Source organism: Heptranchias perlo, chromosome 1, assembly GCF_035084215.1.
Source record: "Heptranchias perlo isolate sHepPer1 chromosome 1, sHepPer1.hap1, whole genome shotgun sequence".
Taxonomy (NCBI): Eukaryota; Metazoa; Chordata; class Chondrichthyes; order Hexanchiformes; family Hexanchidae; genus Heptranchias; species Heptranchias perlo.
In genome coordinates, this window is record NC_090325.1 from 145,431,628 (window position 1) to 145,448,731 (window position 17,104).

Sequence of the window (17,104 nt, forward strand, 5' to 3'; positions counted from 1 at the left end):
TAATTAAGGTGAGTCCCCATCTCTGATTCAAAATTAGTTTCCTTGGGGTGTCCAGCATGCTATCCTCTTCCTCTACTGTAAATACTGAAGCAAAGTAATTATTTAACATGTCTGCCATTTCCTTATTTTCATTCACAGAATCACCATTATTAGTTTTTAAGAGGCCCACATTGCTCTTGACCACCCTCTTTTTCCTAATACAATTGTAAACATTTGTGTTGATTTTGATATCCCTTGCAAGTTTCTTTTCATACTCCCTTTTTGTAGCTCTTACTATCCGATTTGACACTCTTTGCTATTCTTTGTATCTCTCCCACTCACCAGGATCTGTGCTATTTTTACAATTTTGTATGCTTTTTCTTTTAGTTTTATGTTTTGTCGTCCATGGCTTTTTTTTTGGCAAGTAGACCTCTTGCTCCTTAGGGATATAAACTGGTTCTGTATCACATTAAATTCTTTTTTGAACACCTCCCACTGATCTTCTGTTGTTTTACCCATTAACAGATTTGCCCAGTTTACTATGGATGGTCTCTGTCTCATTACGTTGAAGTTGGCCTTCCCTTAATCTTAGCTGATACGGATTTCTCTCATTCCAATACAACATTGAACTCGATCACATTATGATCGCTATTAGATGAATGTTCACACACCGTTAGGCTGTTAACTAAATCTGGCTCATTACTCAATATTAGATCTAATATGACCTGCCCCCTTGTTGGTTCTAGGACATATTGATGCAGAAAGCTGTCCTGAACACACTCAAGAAATTCGCTACCTTTCTGACATGAGCTCATCTGATTATCCCAATCTATAGGAAAGTTAAAATCCCCCATTAAAACCATTCTGCCTTTGCTACATGTTTGTCTAATCTCTGCATTTATACATTCTGCCACTTCATAGCTGCTATCAGGGGGCCTATACACAACTCCCACTACAGTCTTAAATCCTTTTCTATTTCTTAATTCTACCCATAAAGTCTCCACTACCTGCTTAACTCTCGTTATATCCTCTCTTATCATTGAAGTAATTTCATCTTTAATCACTAAGGCTGCTCCTCCCCCTCTACCAGTTTCCCTATTCTTCCTATAGACCTTATAACCTGGTATATTCAGTTCCCAGTCCTGACAGTCTTGCAGCCATGTCTCAGTAACGGTTACCATGTCGTACCCTCTAAGTTGAATTTGCACCTGCAATTCATTTAATTTGTTACTTGTACTCCATCTGTTTGTATAAGGAACGCTTATTTGGGCCACACACCCTAACCTGTCCTTCTGCTCTAGTACTGTTTTTCTCTCACATTTCTTATTTCTCTCTCCTGAATTAATTACTTTATGTCTTTTAGTTTTCCCTTTACCTGTAGAGCCTAAAGCATAATTTCTGACTATTACTCTACTCTCTTTTCGTTTGTTTTAGAATTATTATTTATACTACCTTTTCTACCTGAGACCCACCCCCCCCCCCATTTACTAGGATAAAGTCCTTGTGACTGCCCTATTTATCCTTTTCGCTAGGACCTGGTCCCAGCCTGGTTCAGGTGGAGCCCGTCGCAACAGTACAGTTCCTTCCTGTCCCAGTATTGGACCTCTTGCCTACCTTTTCCTATGTTGTTGATCCCAACATGGACCACAACGACTGGATCCTCCCCCTCCCTCTCCAATATCCTTTCAAGCCGGTTCAAGATGTTCCTCACCCTGGCACCAGGTAGGTAACATGCTACGTGAGACTCTCGATCCTGCTTACAAAGGATGCTATCTGTCCCCCTAATTATTGAAGCCCCTTCAACTACCACATCACGCTTCGCCTCATCCTCCTCCCTTTGGACAGCCTCCTGCTCTAGGGTGCCATGGTCAGCATTCTGGCTGTCCTTCCAACAGTCTTTATCCTTATCCTCACGGGTAGTAAGTACATTGTATCTGTTGGATAGGATCAGTTTCTGCGGATCTTCGTTCTCTATCTCACCTTTATATAAAAAATAAAAAAACACTGTATAAAAACAGGTTGGAAAAATAAAGGGGAAAATTAGTAGCTCTTAAGAGCTTTTGAAATCCATACTGCGACTCATCATTTGATAATTAAAGATTACGGTAGTGTAGTTTTATACTTTAACAGAATTATCCTTTAATGAATGACTTAAATTACCTTTTTAAATATTCTGGCTGTATTGTTACATGTGCATTTTATCATTATATAGGTGAGGGTAGGGGCAACAGTGTAGCAAATGCCCTCCTAGTTGCTGTTGGTGAAGGTTTATAAGCAATTCCTAGCAGTGTGTAAATAGGGTGATATGTCCTTCTTAAAATTTCAAACTCTGTTTCATTCTCACTATGAAAAAATGGTTGCTCATCATCTGCCTGCATGGTAGACATCAGGAACGCATGCAGTGGGGATTTTGAATTGGAAAAAATAGATATTTGCTAAATTGTTGAATGAAATGGGCAGGTGGAGCATGTTTCAGTGGGGGAGCATTTGAGGAACAATGATCGTAGCATCAATAGGTTTAGAATAGTTATGGAAAAGGAGAGGGAACAAGCAAATGTGAAAATGCTTAACTGGAGGAGGGCAAATTTCAGTGAGTTAAAGAGGGATCTTGCCCAGGTGGATTGGAATCAAAAATTGGTAGGCAAAGCTGTAATTGAACAATGGAAGGCCTTCAAGGAGTAGTTGGTTTGGGTACACTGTACACACATCCCTATGAGGGGGAAAGGAAGGGCCTCCAAAGCTAGAGCTCCCTGGATGACAAAAGATATAGAGATTAAAATGAAACAGAAAAAGGAAGCTTATGATGAATGTAAGGTTCATAATACAGCAGACAACCAGGCTGAATACAGAAAGTACAGAGGAGATCTAAAAAAGGGAATAAGAGGGGCAAAAAGAGAGAATGAGAATAGATTAGCGGCTAACATAAAAGGGAACCCAAAAGTCTTTTACAAACATATAAATAGTAAAAGGATAGTCAAAGGTAGTGTGAGACCCATTAAGGACACAAAAAATCTTCTCATGGAGGCAGAGGACATGGCTGAGGCACTAAATGAATACTTCGTATCCGTCTTCACTGGAGAAGAGAATGCTACCATTGTAGCAGTAAAGGAGGAGGTAGTAGCGATATTGGATAGGATAAAAATAGATAAAGAGGAGGTACTTAAAAGATTGGCGGTACTCAAAGTAGAAAAGTCACCCGGTCCAGATGAGATGCATCCTAGGTTACTGAGGGTGGAAATTGTAGAGGCTCTGGCCACAATTTTCCAATCCTCCTTGGATATGGGGATGCCGGAGGATTGGAGGATTACAAATGTTACACCCCTGTTCAAAAAAGGGGAGGGGGATAAACCAGACAATGACAGGCCAGTCAGCCTAACGTCGGTGGTGGGGAAACTTTTAGAGACGATAATCCGGGACAAAATAAGTTGGCATTTGGAAAAATAGGGGTTAATAAATGAAAGTCAGCATGGATTTGTTAAAGGAACATCGTGTTTGACCAACCTGATTGAGTTCTTTGATGAAGTAACGGAGAGGGTTGATTAGGGTAGTGCGGTTGATATGTATATGGGCTCTCAAAAGGCATTTGATGAAGTACCACATAACAGATTTGTTAGCAAAATTAAAGCCCATGGGATTAAAGGGAGAGTGGCAGTGTGGATACAAAATTGGCTAAGGGATAGAAAGCAGAGAGTAGTGGTGAACGGTTGTTTTTCAGACTGGAGGCAAGTATACAGTGGTGTTCCCCTGTGGTAACATCACTGTGGGAGTACCTTCACCACACGGACTGCAGCGGTTCAAGAAAGCGGCTCGCCACCAGCTTCTCAAGGGCAATAAATGCTGGCTTTGGCCGCCCACGTCCCATGAATTAATCAAAAAAAGTCAGTATTAGGACCACTGCTCTTTTTGATATATATTAATGACCTGGACTTGCATATGAGGGTATAATTTCAAAGTTTGCAGATGACACGAAACTCGGAAATGTAGAAAACAATGTGAAGGATAGTAACAGACTTCAGGAGGACATAGATGGACTGGTAAAATGGGTAGACACACGGCAGATGAAATTTAACGCAAGGAAGTGTGAAGTGATGCATTTTGGTGGGAAGAATGAGGAGAGGTAATTTAAACTAAATGGTACAATTTTAAAGGGGGTGCAGGAACAGCGAGACCTGGGGGTGCACATACACAAATCTTTGAAGGTGGCAGGACAAGTTGAGAAGGCTGTTAAAAAAGCATATGGGATCCTTGGCTTTATTAATAGAGGCATAGAGTACAAAAGCAAGGAAGTTATGCTAAACCTTTATAAAACACTGGTTAGACCTCAGCTGGAGTATTGTGTTCAATTCTGGACACCATACTTTAGGAAGGTTGTCAAGGCCTTAGAGAGGGTGCAGAAGAGATTTACTAGAATGGTGCCAAGGATGAGGGACTTCAGTTATGTGGAGATACTGGAGAAGCTGGGGTTGTTCTCCTTAGGACAGAGAAGGTTATGGGGAGATTTGATAGAGGTGTTCAAAATCATGAACTGTTTTGACAGCGTAAATAAGGTGAAACTGTTTCCAGTGGCAGAAGGGTCGGTAACCAGAGGACACAGATTTAAGGTGATTGGCAAAAGAGCCAGAAGCGATGTGAGGCAACATTTTGCTTATGCAGCGAGTTGTAATGATCTGGAATGCACTGCCTTGAAGGGTGGTGGAAGCAGATTCAACAGTAACTTTAAAAAGGGAATTGGATAAATACTTGAAGGAAAAATTTTACAGGGCTATGGTGAACATGCTGTAGACATAGCTAAGCGATTCCACAACCAAAGGATCAGATCAAAGCTCTGCAGTCCTGTCACATCCAGTCGTGAATGATGGTGGACAATTAAACAACTAACTGGAGGAGGAGGCTCTGTAAACATCCCCATCCTCAATGGTGGCGGAGTCCAGCATGTGAGTGCAAAAGACAAGGCTGAAGATTTGCAACCATCTTTAGACAGAAGTGCCGAGTGGATGATCCATCTTGGCCTCCTCCCGATATCCCCACCATCACAGAAGCCAGTCTTCAGCCAATTCGATTCACTCCATGTGATATCAAGAAACGGCTGAGTGCACTGGATAGAGCAAACGCTATGGGCCCCGACAACATTCCGGCTGTAGTGCTCCAGAACTAGCTGCGCCTCTAGCCAAGCTGTTCCAGTACAGCTACAACACTGGCATCTACCCAACAATGTGGAAAATTGCCCAGGTATGTCCTGTCCACAAAAAGCAGGACAAATCCAATCCGGCCAATTACCGCCCCATCAGTCTACTCTCAATCATTAGCAAAGTGATGGAAGGTGTCGTCGACAGTGCTATCAAACGGCACTTACTCACCAATAATCTGCTCACTGTTCCACCAGGACCACTCAGCTCCAGACCTCATTACAGCCTTGGTCCAAACATGGACAAAAGAGCTGAATTCCAGAGGTGAGGTGAGAATGACTGCCCTTGACATCAAGGCAGCATTTGACCAAGTGTGGCACCAAGGAGCCCTAGTAAAATTGAAGTAATTGGGAATCTGGGAAAACTCTCCAGTGGCTGGAGTCATACCCAGGACAAAGGAAGATGGTTGTGGTTGTTGGAGGCCAATCATCTCAGCCGCAGGACATTGCTGCAGGAGTTCCTCAAGGCAGTGTCCTCGGCCCAACCATCTTCAGCTGCTTCATCAATGACCTTCCCTCCATCATAAGGTTAGAAATGGGGATGTTCGCTGATGATTGCACAGTGTTCAGTTCCATTCGCAACCCCTCAGATAATGAAGCAGTCCGTGCCCGCATGCAGCAAGACCTGGACAACATCCAGACTTGGGCTGATAAGTGGCAAGTAACATTCGAGCCAGACAAGTGCCAGGCAATGACCATCTCCAACAAGAGAGAGTCTAACCACCTCCCCTTGACATTCAACGGCATTACCATCGCCAAATCCCCCACCATCAACATCCTGGGGGTCACCATTGACCAGAAACTTAACTGGACCAGCCACATAAATACTGTGGCTACAAGAGCAGGTCAGATGCTGGGTATTCTGCGGCGAGTGACTCACCTCCTGACTCCCCAAAGCCTTTCCACCATCTACAAGGCACAAGTCAGGAGTGTGATGGAATACTCTCCACTTGCCTGGATGAGTGCAGCTCCAACAACACTCAAAAAGTTCGACACCATCCAGGACAAAGCAGCCCGCTTGATTGGCACCCCATCCAGCACCCCAAACATTCACTCCCTTCACCACCGGCGCACTGTGGCTGCAGTGTGTACCATCTACAGGATGCATTGCAGCAACTCGCCAAGGCTTCTTCGACAACTCCTCCCAAACCCGCGACCTCGACCACCTAGAAGGACAAGAGCAGCAGGCACATGGGAACAACACCACCTGCACGTTCCCCTCCAAGTCACACACCAACCCGACTTGGAAATATATCGCCGTTCCTTCATCGTCGCTGGGTCAAAATCCTGGAACTCCCTACCCAACAGCACTGTGGGAGAACCTTCACCACACGGACTGCAGTTGTTCAAGAAGGCGGCTCACCACCACCATCTCAAGGGTAATTAGGGATGGGCAATAAATGCTGGCCTCGCCAGCGATGCCCACATCCCAGGAACGAATAATAAATAAGGAGCAGCGGAATGCAACTAAATGGATTGCTCTTTCAAAGAGCCGGCACAGGCACAATGCGCTGAATTGCCTCCTCCTGTGCTGTACTTACTATGATTTCATTAAAGAGCCTACAACCCAAACACATCTAAGCTCTCAGAATTCTTTTTCAATTGAGAAACTGAAGTAAAGGGCCAAAGCTCATAGTGCAAGACACAGCCAAGGCTGAAAAGAGTAAAAGGGAAATAGTAATTGGTAGATCAAAATGCTAAGGATTATAGAAGGAAAGAAAGCTTGAGTGAGATAAGGGGTTCCAGTGTTTTAAGGTCCTAGGAAAGAATAAGTTAAAGTAGAGTATGCAGCGTGTCTTGATTTCTACACAGTGATGATGCACGGTGGAGGATGAGGAGATTTTCAGCATGGAAAGAATGAGAGAGGAAAATTCAGAGGAATGATTACCATAGTTGTTCTAATTTAAAGTAGAGACAAGAAAGATTGCACTGGAAAGAGAGAGGTTGGAGGCGAGAGATAAGAGGATAGTCTATCAGACAAGAAGCTTTATCTTGCATTTTGTCTTGGAATAAGAATGTGAGGATTGCATTAGAAACACTTCTTTAGATATGGGAGCAGTACTCGAATCATTGATGGACTTTGACTATATAAAGAGTTATGAGCTGCTGAAGGGGGAAAATAAGTGTTTGGCACAGAAAAAGAAATCAAGTTTCTTGAAGGCAGCTTTAACAGTGGAGGAAATATGAATATTCCATTTGAGGAGAGGATACCAAGGACATTGATAGATGAGAAAAGGACTAAGGATGGAGCTGTCAAAGGTAAGAGGAGGCAGTTGTTGATTAAACTTCTGAAATTCATGAAGAAACGGTCTCTGAAGAATTGAAAGAAATAAGATTTTAATTACCCTATTGAAGGGCATGAAGGAAATCAAAATGCAATGATACACTTAGAGAAGATTACAGTTTGTGTGCACTAAGGGCACATGATCTGAAAGTTGTTAAATGTAGAGTGGAATCGGTGGTGTGAGTATATAGTTTTGGATGATGAATGGAGGTCATTGATCTGAAGAGGGAGCAGAATGGGGGAGAGGAGCCAGAGCCCTGAGGAACCCAAGACTTAATGGAAAAGAGTTAGAGGACGAGCCATCAACTACAGTACAATTTGAGAGGAATCTGAATATCTATAAGCATAATTCTGGTATGAGGCTATACGATGATAATTTGCTCTGAAGAACACAATGCCAGATCCTGTCTAAGGTTTTTGTGTTGTCCAAGGCAATAACGGACGATTGACTAAAGTGTTCAAAAACAGCATTCCAGAGGTGTATAATGTAGACAGCAAATTCACCAGTGGAACAGCAATGTTAAAATCAGATTGGCAATCATGGAATAGGCTAGAATATTTAAGACAATGGATAATTAAATTGAGTGTTAACAGCAGTTTCTATAAATCTAGAAAGTAACAATGTAAGGGCAGCAGCGTGGACGTTTTAAGAAATGTATGGATCCTTTTTCTTGGGGATATGGCAAACATGAAGAAATTTCTAAGGAAAAGGAAAGATAGTCCAGGAGTAAGAGAGATTAAACAAACAATATAGGGCAGGGGTAAATTCAGAGGCACGTGTCTCATGGACAGTGGGAGGGCATACCATCAGGACCAGAGTCTAGAAAGCAGGGGTATGACAGACCTAGTTGGAATAAAACTCGAGGTCAGTCATAAGTCGACTAAAATTAAGCAATGGAGCAAGGTTCTTTACAAAATAATTTGAGATTAGAGTTGGAGAAGAAAAGTGAAGTGGAAAGGTCAGCAATTTCTTCAGGAAGGTTAGCAATTATGCCATGAAGATGGAAGCAAGGTGGGAAGGAGAATTCATAGATATTACAAGAAACAACAAGGACCTGAGGAACAGGTGTTGGTGGGGCATTCAGATGACAGTTGATGCTTTTGATTTCAATAACATTGTCTTTATCAGCTCTAATAATAAATTTACAGAAATTACAAGTAGATATAAAATTGGCTCAAGATGTTGCAGACTGATTAAGACTTCTGGAGTGACATGCAGAATTTTTGCAAGACATAGGCATGATGGAACCAACATGCAATACCAGATTTGATAGAAGAGGAAGCGATGAAACCTTTCATGCCAACTAGAATAAAATCAGTTACTTCATTGGCACAGAAGAAGAGTACAAGCGGCAATTGGACCATGTGAAAGCAGTAAAGAATTTTCAAAGACCACCTCAGCAAAAGTTAAATAACTTGCAGTGCCAGGTAAAATGGGAATAGCTTTCAGTGTAATGTACTCCAGGATTTTCTTTAAGAGGCAGATGTGGTCTGATAGGCCCAGCCCTGAGAAGACAGATACGGTGTTAAAAGTTAGAATTGAAGATGAATTTGCCTTTGAATTTACCCCTGCCCTATGTTGTTTGTTTAATCTCTCTTACTCCTAGACTATCTTTCCTTCTTAGAAATTTTGAACATTAGTTGAATTACCATGCCAGTCGGGGATATTGATTTATACGTTGTTCATAAGTTATTAGAGATAGCAAGATCTCTGCATTATTTACAGACTGATAAGTACAAGAAGAATGATTGCTGTGGTGATGAACATTGAAATTTTTGAGACTGGTGATTTCAACAAAGGGGAATTATGCATACATTTTTGATAAACTTTTTGCAGATGAATGTTGTTATATATAACATGATATCTATTTTATAAGAGCCAAATTCATATTTTTTGAAATCAGAAAAATTAGCTGATCATAGTCATACCACAATGAAGCATATTTCTTTCTTTCATTGGCTTATGCCCACCCCTCACACAGTTCCCTTAGTTAACTGTTTACACTCCATTTGGTAAGTGACAGGTCATGTCCCCTTTGGGATGGTGTGTCCTTTGTGATCAGATTTGTTAAATTTTCCTGTAAAGCATAATGGTTTATTGTAATGGTAAAGGTATTACCATTACCTGCAGACAGAATTTAAGCCTTCCTGCCTGTTAGTTGATATTTCTGACCACCAGAAGTAATTATGCTTAAAATTATTTTTTAGTTTTATTCACCCAATAGGGTAACACATTTCCTGTGTATTAAACTGATTGAACACAAATTTAAAAAAAAAATTTAAATGTTAAAATGGCACAACTACAGGAAGGTTTTCCAGTTCAAATGCTCCCATTAAGGTTTATGTAAATATTGGGAACATCATTGTTTCCAGCCTCCACCAAAACCATGTTCCCTTTCCATAAAACTCTATCCCCTCTCTCTGTTGCTTGGTCAGGCTGAGTTAGGCTGTGCAAGTCCCAGAGTTGAAACCCCATATCCTATCCACGATCAAAACCGTTTACTTTCACTGTTGCACCATCATCCTTATCCATGCTTTCATCGGCTCTAGACTCAATTTCTCCAATGCCCTAGTTACTAATCTCCCGATCTCCACCCTCCTTAGAATCTAACTTACCCAAAACTTTGACACTTGTGTCCTGACACGCACCAAGTCTTCCTTGCTCCTCACCGGCATCCTCATTGAACTACACAAATTCCCCGCTCCCTCAATGGATTGAATTTAAAATCCTTGCCCTCGTTGACAAATCCTTCCATGACTTTGCACATCCCAATGTACTAGCCGAGGTTGCGTCCCCGGCCGGGGGGGGGGGGGGTGGGGAAGCGCGGGTCGTTAGCAGGACAATTAATGTAGTTAGTAGATGTCAAGTAGCTGATTTTAAATTGAATGTCACCCAACTTCAAATTTAACGTCTCCATCACGGGTTTCCTGGAACTCCTGAATCTTGCCAGTGAAACAGAGGCGAGATTGAGCTGCAGTTTATGTGGATATTTAAACTTTTAATAGCCCTATTTGAATAAAAGCTCAGTTATTGCAGCTGGTGTCTCAGTTCCCTCTGGCAAATGTTTGGCAGAGAGTTCTTGTGTTGGGACAGCTTTTGCAAAACTTTGGAGCCTTCCAAACTGACAAGATCAGAATGGGTGACGCAATGGATATATTCGAGAGGACATCTGAGGAGGAAGAAAACTACCATGCACGGCAGTCAAGTCATGCTGTGTTGGGATCTGCAGGTGCACAACAAAAATCTGGAGAACAGCAAAGAGGGGAGCTGAGTGGAGAACAGTAGAGGGCAGCAACAGAGGGGCTGAGGCCGCAGGAGGCACTACCCATGTGAGGGAGTATACGGGCAGAGGCTGAGCTTCCTCTCTGAAGAACAGTGCCTACGCAGGCTCAGATTGAGCCGGCAGGTGATCGCAGACATTTGCAGCCTCCTTGAAGAAGAGCTGCTCCCTGCTGGATCTGGTGGCCATTCATTGCCCATCGCAGTAAAAGTCACCGCTGCCCTCAATTTCTTTGCCTCTGGCTCCTGCCACTGCACCACCATTGACATTTCCAGGGTGTGGATGGATGGGTTGTTTGCCAGGGCGTCTGATTACATGAACTTCTCCCTCGATGGCAATAGCCAGAATGAGCGGACAAATGGTTTTGCCTCTCTGGCTGGCTTTCTATATGTGCAAGGCGCAATCGATTGCATACAGGTGACAATCAGAGGACCACTAAATGAACCAGGAGTTTTCATCAACTGAGGGGAGTTTTGGTCCACCAATGCACAGATGGTGTGCAACCATAAGAAGAGATTATTGCAGGTTTGTGCCAGATTCCCTGGCAGCTGTCATGATCCGTTTATACCGCGCCACTCCAACATTCCAGACCTCTTCCAAACAGGAGACAGACTTAAGGGCTGGCTGATTGGAGACTAGGGATACCTCCTTCAAACTTGGCTCATGACACCTTTGAGGAACCCCACCAATGAGGCACAAGAGCGCTACAACCAGAGCCACATGACCAGAGTGGCATGTTGAAGATGTGCTTCAGATGCCTGGATAGGTCTGGAGGCGCACCTCAGTACTCGCCAGCGAGGGTGCCCAGAATCAGCGTGGTGTGCTGCATCCTGCTCAACATAGCACAGCAGAGAGATTTAGAAGTGGAGGAGGACGAAGCTGCTCGACAATCACCCTCTGATAGCAACAAAATTGAAGAAGAGGAGGAGAAATATGAAGATGGGGCACCCATCGCCAGACCAGCCATGCACTTTGCTGCCATCGATGCCCTCATCTCTCACAGGTTCTCTTAGTCAGAGTAGGAAAGAACAGACATTGAAATAATCAATCCGGCTCCCATCACCACCACCACCAACCCCTCCCCCCACCACACAAAATGCTCCTTCAACCATGCATACACCCATTGCACATCCGCCCAATGGATCGCACCATGTATTGGCATTCATTATGAAGCAAACGAAAGGATGACTTACCACTCGAGACGCAATAATGGGCATGATATGGAAGTGGTGCTAATTAATAAATTTTATGTGCCAGTATTAAAAAAAAAGGAAGCTTCACAACATAACACTCCTTCAAACACCCATGTGTGTAACCTTGGTGAACTACAATTTCTTGAACTTACGTCGCCTACCGCTTCTACGTGGTGCATTCCTTGTGGCTTCAGCCGACGTAGAGGCAAGCTGCTATGATCCATGCCCTGAGATGCTTTTGGCCTACGAGCTCTGGGTTTTGGAGCCCGCCAAAGACAGCTCCACCTACACCAGACTGGGCTATTGGGAGAGAAGGCAGCATGTCGGGTACTGGTTGTGGGGGGGGTGGTGGGGGGGAATGGCTGCTACGTGGGAGCGCTTTGAGTGGAGTTCCTATTTCCATGTCCCCATTCCCCATCATCCCTCTCCTGGTCCAGCGCCACATCACTCCTATCACTGCTGGATAGTAGCTTGGTGTAGATCAGTGATGCGTTGTAAAGCCATGGATAAGTTATCTGCCATCCTGTTTAAGGCGGCAGACATGCTGGCTTCCAAAGTCAGCACGACTATGGTCATGGCCTACATAGACTCATTTGAGAGCTGTGCTGGAAACTCCATGGAGGCGGCCACTCTCTTCATGGTAGACATTCTCACTATTACCTGGGAAAACAATCCGCTAGTGTTGGAGTTGGGCTCCTCCACCCTCTCCGCTATTGTGGAGAGTATCCGTGACACGTTTTCCAGTACCTTGCAAAGTTGCAGCTGTACGTCAATCATTCTCATTCTCATTCTCAACGATGGCCCCCGGGTTTAGCATCTGTGTCTAGCTGAGCAGAGCTTGGAGAGGAGTGGGCCGTCCGACGCGGACTCTCCACAGCTGCCCCTGCCACCAATATCTGCTCGTGCTCATTCGTGAGTTGTGATTCACCAGTTGAAAACCCAAATAACTGTGTAACAGGACCCACAAAGTGCCAGTATCTGGGCTGATGCAGTGCATTGGAGGAGGCTGACTATCAGACAGATGCATCAGAGGGTAACTATCAGACGGATGCATCATACTGCACCATGATTGGGGTGAGTGGCAGAGACGGATGGATACTTGGGGAGGTGAGGTCGTGCGTCGAAAGTGAACGATGGGTGATGCTGAAACTTAAGTGTGTGTGAGGAGTGATATGATGGAGTAGGCATGCCAAGACAGAGTGAGATGGGGAGGGGGGGGGTGTTGTACACCACAGAGTGTGGGTGAATCAGCAACTGTACTCACTTTTCCTGACCTGGTTAGGTCACTAAAGTGCTTCCTGCACTGCAGCCAAGATCTGGGCACAGTGCTGCTGCTGCTCACCTCAGCCACCTCCAGCCACGCCTTCGTGGCAGAACCAGGTTTCTTCCTCCCATCACTGGAGTGAATTATTTCCCTCCTGGCCCTCACTGCACTCAGCAGTACTTCAAGGGAACCATCTGTGAACCTGGGTGCTGGCCTTAGCGCTCTCTGAATCCATTGCTTCATTTCCTCCTTTCTCCTCCTCCTTAATAGTGGACTTCAAATCGCCTCGTGGGTGCGCAGTACACCCGCTGCACAGCTTGGCGATGCAAAACCCGGAAGCAAAAGTTATCAGCTTCAATTAAGCTGCGACCGCAGAGTCCGACACGCTCATTTCACTTCCAGATATTGCATGCGAAAATCCCCCCCCCCCCGGGTTTATGTAAAAAACCTCTTTGTAAATAAAATACCTTGGAATATTTTTCTACTTAAAGATACTATATGATACAAGTTATTAATTTATTTTTGGTTGGCTGCCTGTATTTCCTGCACCCAAGCCAGTGATCAATATTAAACCTATCTCAAATCAGTATTTTAGTACATGATGCACAAAAGGATGATTAACTTTTACAGACAAGTCAATCAACATGTTGATGCTAAATCATTGTTACGTTTCAGTTCACTTCCTTCTGAACTCTGACATTCCTTGTTCACATGTACTAGAGTTAAAGAAGATAAACAGGTGAGGGGAAATAATCTTGTTTGATAGTTTCAGTCAGAAATTGCCTAAAGTTCCCAAATAGAGAGTGAATTATTGTGAACAGAATAGAATGTGTATTCTGCATTCTCCAATGCAATTGTGCATTTAAAACTGAAGATCTCAAATAATACAATTATAAACAGCTACAAGGAACCTTGCACTTTCTAAAGAATACCAGTAATGAGTTTGCATGGGACAAGCCAATTTAAACCATTATTGTTTAGCAGTTACTGTATATATTCATGTATCAAAAAGTAGAAACTTATGTTCCCATTTGGAACTAAAATTAGGGCAGGAATCGTCTTCAATGTGATTTATATCCTCCCACGGGTTTTCCTCCAGTGAAACAATTTTGCCAAAGATGGCTGTCCCAATAGCAATACACCAGTGTATTTCTGTCAACAATTCCTTTTGGCTATTATTCCCCTCTTTACCACCTGCACTGTGATATTTAAATGGCAGCTTTCCATTCTAGCTCCCAATTTTAGTCCAAGCTCCCACTTCAGGTTTAAAATTGGAGATGGCCCAGCAAGAGCAGTACAGGGAGATGAGATTGAAAATCTGCAACGCAAGATAAGATTGGAGTTAGAAGGGAATTTGCATTAGTATTTATGTATCAGAGCTTTGGAGAAGTGGAGCAACAGCAGATGGGAATGCAGTGGTGGAAATGAGAAAGAACAGGAAGAAAATGCATTTGTGAAAATTGGCTAGTATGATGGTTAAAACTTTGGTAGATGGAAGCTTTGTAATTTTGACTCTTGTTTTGTACAAGAGACATGGATATTTTGGGAGGGGAGTTGTCTTATACTAGGTTGCCTTGTTCGCAAGTATATACAATAGACTTAATTGATCATAGAATCATTGGTTTCCTTCTGTGCTGTAAGGTTTAATCAGTCTATTGTTCCTGTGCTGGTTTTCTGAAAGAGCTAATCCCATTCCCCTGCCCTTCTCCCATACCCCTTAAAAAAATTCTGTTTCAAATATTTATCTATTTCCATTGTAAGGACAATTATGGATGCTGCTTCCACCCCAAGTTCTGTTAGGACCTTCATTCTGTTGGTAATAAATTTAAGCTCTCTAATTTCCATCTCACTGACCAGTGGAAATAGTATGTCCTGATTTACCTGATCAAAACCCCTCATTATTTTGAACAACTCAATCTTCTTTGTTCCAATGAAAAGAGCTCCAATTTTCCTAGTCTCTCCTTGTAACTAAAGCTTCTCATCCCTGATATCATTTTAGTAATCCCTTCTGCACCCTCTCCATGGCCTTGACCTCCTTGACCTAATGTTAATGTCTCTTAAAGTTTAATTATTGTGTCTGCTTCTGAATTAGGTAGCATTGGTAAACTCATAATAAACTATTCTGTTTATATGAATTAGGAATTAATTGGGTGAATAGAGTGTAGTTTTAAATTCAGATTTTATTCCAAATTTTCTGTTGTGAAATGTACTTCTTATTTTGTATGTGTCTACTAAAAACAATTGGCACTTGTAAAATAAAGGTACATTTAATTTCTATCCAAGGTTGACTTTCTATTGTCAAATTCCTCCTACCAACTGTATTTAAATTGCACATTATAAATGCAATTTAAGAAGGGAGAAGGATAAACTGGGTAACTATAGAATAGTTAGTCTAATATCCATTGTCAGCAAACTCTTAGAATCCATAATTCAGAATAAAATTACTGGCCATTTAGAAATGCATGGATTAATCAAGCTCGGCGAGCTCAGATTTGTTGATGGGAAATTGTGTTTAACAAATTTGATATTTAAAGTTGGTTATGGCAACAGGAGACTGGTTTAGGGTAAATGGATATTGCTCTGATTGGAGAAGGGCTGGATGTGGGGCTTGAATCCACGACTTTTTGACTCTGCGGGAGTGCTACCACTGAGCCAAAGTGATGCATCAGCAGCAGCAACAACATGCATTTATATAGCACCTTTAACATAGGAAAACGTCGCAAGGTGTTTCACGGAAGCGCAATCACACAAGAAAAGGGTCTTGAAGGAGGTGAGAGAGGTGGAAAAGGGGAAAGGTTTTGGGAGGGCATTGCAGAGCTTAGGGCCCACACGGCTGTAGGCATGGCCAGCAGTGGTGGGGCGAAGGGAGTTAGGGATGTGTAAGAAGTCAGAGTTGGAGGCACGCAGTGTTCTCGGAGGGGTGTATGGCTGGAGGAAGTTACAGAGATTGGGAGGGGCGAGACCATGAAGGGATTTGAACATGAAAATGAGAATTTTAATTTGGTCAACTAGAAGCCAGTGTAGGTCAGTGAGCACAAGGGTGATGGGTGAGCGGAAATTGGTGAGGGTTAGGATACAGGCAGCAGGGTTTTGGAACCAACAACAACAATTTGCATTTATATAGCGCCTTTAACATAGTAAAACATCCCAAGGCGCTTCACAGGAGTGTTATCAGACAAAATTTGACACCGTGCCACATAAGGAGGTATTAGGACAGTTGGTCAAAGAGGTAGGTTTTAAGGAGCATCTTAAAGGTGGGTAGAGAGGCGGAGAGGTTTAGGGAGGGAATTCCATAGCATATGACCTAGGCAGCTGAAGACTGAGGCGATAACACTTTTAAGTATTTTGGAGAGGAAAGGAAGGTTGGAGATGCAGCCATAGTTTGCAAGGACAGAGGGTTTGAGGGGGAGGGGAGCGGAAGTGGTGATGACGGCAGTTTTGAAAGGAAGGGAGTACCTGAGGCGAGGGAACTGTTAGCAATGTTAGGTAGCATAGGGGCCAGGAAAGGAAGTTGGCTGGTCAGCAGTTTAGTGGGATTAGTGTCGAGAGAGCAGGATGTAGGCCTCGTGGACAAGATGAGCTCAGAGAGGGCATGAAAGGAAATAGGAGAGAAAGTAGAGAAGGACATGGGTTTAGGACTAGGGCAGGGGGGAATCTTGGGGGAAATTTAGCTTGGTGAGCAAGGGAAAGGGGGTCACCTGTGAGCCAAGTTTTCGTCATGGCCATGATGTCAATGCAGTCATCCACAATATGGTGGACAGACATTCTGGAGGCAGATGCGGAAAGGGACAGTGATTATTGATCCACTGGCAAAGTCTAAGAGTCAGCAATGGGAGGAGTTAGCGAGATAGGAAGGAGGTTGCACGTTTAGCCCCAGTGGGCCCTCTGGGTGGGAAGGTCGGCAGGAGCGGAGGATGG

The 17,104-nt window shown here is 43.4% G+C and overlaps 1 protein-coding gene across 2 annotated transcripts in view; it reads left to right on the forward strand.

Moving 5' to 3' along the window:
- Positions 1-17,104, forward strand: part of slc10a7 (solute carrier family 10 member 7) — a 293,348-nt gene that overhangs the window by 18,758 nt on the left and 257,486 nt on the right. Inside the window, exon 5 of one of the 2 annotated variants that reach the window (XM_067992308.1) lies at positions 8,680-8,820. The exons of the other annotated variant lie outside the window; for it this stretch is intronic. Coding sequence (XP_067848409.1) covers positions 8,680-8,685 — 6 coding nt within the window. The 3' untranslated portion in view covers positions 8,686-8,820. Of the gene's footprint in view, positions 1-8,679; positions 8,821-17,104 lie in introns of those variants that run through there. 2 annotated transcript variants of the gene reach the window in all.